General features: G+C 34.7%; 1 protein-coding gene across 2 annotated transcripts in view; it reads left to right on the top strand.

Moving 5' to 3' along the window:
* Positions 1–1,320: 1,320 nt before the first annotated feature.
* Positions 1,321–3,868, top strand: part of LOC108747348 — a 3,336-nt gene continuing 788 nt past the window's right edge. The window contains exons 1-3 of one of the 2 annotated variants that reach the window (XM_018484752.1): positions 1,321–1,671; positions 2,451–2,523; positions 2,608–3,464. In XM_018484752.1, the coding sequence (XP_018340254.1) occupies positions 2,646–3,464 (819 nt within the window). In that variant the 5' untranslated portion in view covers positions 1,321–1,671; positions 2,451–2,523; positions 2,608–2,645. Of the gene's footprint in view, positions 1,672–2,450; positions 3,465–3,868 lie in introns of both variants that reach the window. The other variant, XM_018484751.1, reaches the window with a different exon arrangement.

The following is a 3,868-nucleotide window of genomic DNA, read 5'->3' as shown; positions in this document are numbered from 1 at the left end:
TGTGTTTATATATATATATATATATCAAATATATTAATAGACATCAAGAGAGAAAGGATATAAAAAGTCTTCTGATATGCTAAACCTTTTCTCCTTACTGACTTTTCACTCTCGATTCTGTTATCTTGGACTCTCGGTGATTATTATGTATTTATTATAGATAAATCGCAAAAAAGTAAGACGCCAGTGCAGGAACGACAATTCAATCGGACCCGCGATATTGTAATCCGCGCTCACAATTATAGACGTACATTTATTTAAAATTGTGACGATCTGATTTGTTAGCGAAATGAATCCAATTGAAGTGACAATAAATAATAACATCCGTGCGTCATCTATCTTCGTTAGCGCCTAATCATTAACTTATAGGTATCATTAGATAGTGATAGTTATTACGTGTCTTCTCGATATACTTCTAAACTTCTCGATGCTAAAATTTTTGGACCAGATAAATAATTAAATAGTTAAATTATATCTAAATTATATCGCAATTGTCACACATTACAAAATCGTACTGATTTTCACATTCCACGTCGTTAAAACTTCAGAAAAACTTTTTCCGTTTGTTTCTTGATTTATTTTAAGTTACAAAATTCTGGGTTGTCCCTTCGAAGGATTGCATCACGCAACAATCCTCATTATTTCATGTATTTTATCACGTAACAAAATATTCAGGTAGTCACTTGCAGCCAATAAAAAGTTGGAAATTCAAAGCGTTGACCCTTTTATCTCGACTTTTCTCCCCGCGTGAAGGATCACGTGATCATTTCCATAGGTTCGTGTCTAATAAAGGCGCCGATCGGGCCCATAATCTCATTTTTTCTTTTTTAAACAACTGCGTTTTTCTTGCTGTTTTCTCCAATCGATTCATCTCATTCAATCAAAATAGAAAAACAAACAGATAGAGAGGGAGATAAATGTAAGAGATAATGTAAGACAATTGTTGTATTTTTTCGCTCTAAAATCGCGAAACTTTTATTTAAAATATTTCTTTTTAAAATGAGAACCGAGAATATGTCCCAGATGATACAAAAAAGAATTCAGTGATGTGTCATCATTCTGAAAAGAATTCTTGTTGCATCTGAAAATGAGCTTAGAATTGATGGCATATCACAGAATTCTTTTTGAATTCTGCTGGGATTAGAATGAGATATTATTTATATACAGACAGTCGAATAAGAAGAGGTCGCAGCGTTGTATTCTTTTTCTCTTGAAATTCTCGCGGAATTTGATTCAAAACATTTTTTTCTAAGATAAAAAATAAATGAAAATCTGGCATATTCGATGAAATTGAAAGTGGAAAAAGGGGCGCAGACGTACCCTCTCATTACACGCGCCTGAGACGGAGGCCCTCGCGTCTATTCGCCGCGCATGCGCGCCTCCCCGTGCTGTCCAGCTGGAAACGATATATGAATACATCACAAATCACGATACTCTCTCATTTTGTAGTTGAAGATGGCCGCTTAAAGTATCTCGCAAACATGTGTTCTCTAAAGATGTACTCGTCTGAGATAGACAACCTCGCCTCTGCGAAATCGACAGGAATTGACACTGCAATCGGTATAGATTATTTAGGGTGTGGAACAAGATCCGTTTTGTCAACGTACGATTGCAATTGGGTGGAAAATCCGGAAGGCCACTACATCGCCTGCGAGGACTCTTCTACATCACGTAAGTCAAGAGAGTGTACGTGACATGCGACGCGTGCGTCGCGCAATACGTACACGTGTGTGTGCGTGTGTGTTTGTGCACGGATGATTGTACCTCAATGACTGATTCTACGTCATATGCTAAAATCTATACGCGCTAAATAATGCGATTACGATGAACGTCCGAAACGTTCCTACCAATGTGCGTAGGCGTCACCATAATGCATGCTACGATATTATCATGTTTCTCATAGCACGTGTTTCTCCATATAAGCCTTATTGTTGAGATCTACATGTCAATAGTACAGATATGCTGAAAAAAATATCCGATAATATTCCGGCCGATGTCTCGTAAACACTTAATACCACTCTGTCAATTGACAATACACATTTTTCTGGCGGACGATTTTGTAATCAGTTAAAGATAAGGAGGATCGTTTTAGATAAGAATTTAGCGAAGAAGACTTTTTACAAAAATTGAACCTCAGAAATCAAATTAATGCTTATTTGATTTTTCTTATTTGACTTCTCATTGATAAGATTTTTTATTAATTGGAATTTAGAAGATTGTTGAAAATAGGCAGGTTAGAAAAAAATGTTTTACCAATTTAATAAGACTTACACACATTTGATTTACAAGTCATTGACACTCACTATACACTATTATATTGATATTTCAGGCACACATATGTATACATTTTCCAACTAATCTTTCATATTAGATATCTAAACCTAATTCTAAGAGTTTAACATTGTTCATGTAATCCATAATCTAAACTGAGATTGTTTTTTATATTCTAGATCACAGTAGAGCGAAGCGTCAGCTGAGCTGTTTTGGTGTCGACCAAACCATATGTCGGATGGAATCTATTAAGTATGGCGATTATGAGCAAAACAGCATTATACGATTGTCCAGACAGTAAAAAGCTTGATAGCTTAGATAATATGAATATTTCAGATTCCATTCAGGTCACCAAACAGATTAATAGCTCGACAATGTCGAGCTCACCCAAAAGTACACATAGGAAAAGAAAACCGAAGGCGCGCAAAAAGAAGAAAACTAAAGGGAAATACATGACCAAAGTACGTTGTATAGCAAATTCTTTGAATTATAATTATTGCGAAGATAGCAATAATAAAATGCCTGATGCACAAGAAAATTCGATTCGATCGCTGACGGTATCAGAAAGCTCCATCGATCTTGAAGATTGGGTCGTTTTTGAAGACGACGAATTGTATGAAACATGTAATAAACAAAGAACGAAAACATCCTCTTCTACCGAAACATGTAATAAACAAAGAATGAAAACATCCTCTCCTACCGAAATACATTATACACCTATCTTCAATTCTTCGATGAGGAACAACGATAATCCTTGCAAGGATTCCAACAGTGATGCCAAAATTGCTTCCATTCGATTGCGATCATTATCAGAAAGTTCCACCAATTCTGAAGACAGTAATGTTTCTATAACTTTAGACAAGGAAGAAGCAACGGAAAGGCCGAGAATGCGTTACGATTGTTTAATGGAGATGAACGACGAACGCCACGCCAAGGATTATAACAGACAAATGCAGAAGAATTTATTTCAACACCGTCGATTGCCGTCTGACAGTTCTGAATGTTCTGATGACTTCATTAGTTTCGAAAATATGGATTCTAATAATTCCGAAAATACTTATACCGGTTCCTTTGCTGAAGAAGTCGATGGTTGTGTTGAGATGAACTTAGACGATGGAGACAACCAGCTAGATGACTCGATCATCTTTACTGATAAAGATAGTGAAGAATTAACAAACACGCAATCAAAGAAGGTATTTAAGAGCTCTCAATACTTATATCAGTCATCTTGTATTATATGATTTCAGAAACGATAAAATAGGAAAATTTTATTGTAAATATAATGTATTAAAATTAAAATTAAAAAACTTTAAAGGCTCAGCGAAATTTAATAAAATTCATATAAGGACTAAATGAGCCAAGCACGTTGTGCAAAAAAAATATGTATATATTAGGTTGAGTAAAAAGTCATCGCGTATTTTTTAGCTCAAAGTTGTATATACAATATCTTCGTCAATAATGAATGAAATTCAAATTTAAAAAAAGGGTTTTAAAGCTTGAAATCTCTACTTTTAAAAGCTTATCACATTTTTTAAGTTTATATGAGTTTGATAATTTTTACATACCAAAAACTACGAGCTGAAAAAGACGAAAAATT

The sequence above is a fragment of the Trachymyrmex septentrionalis genome, unplaced genomic scaffold (assembly GCF_001594115.1).
Source record: "Trachymyrmex septentrionalis isolate Tsep2-gDNA-1 unplaced genomic scaffold, Tsep1.0 scaffold2, whole genome shotgun sequence".
Taxonomy (NCBI): Eukaryota; Metazoa; Arthropoda; class Insecta; order Hymenoptera; family Formicidae; genus Trachymyrmex; species Trachymyrmex septentrionalis.
This window is presented reverse-complemented; position numbering and strand designations above follow the sequence as displayed.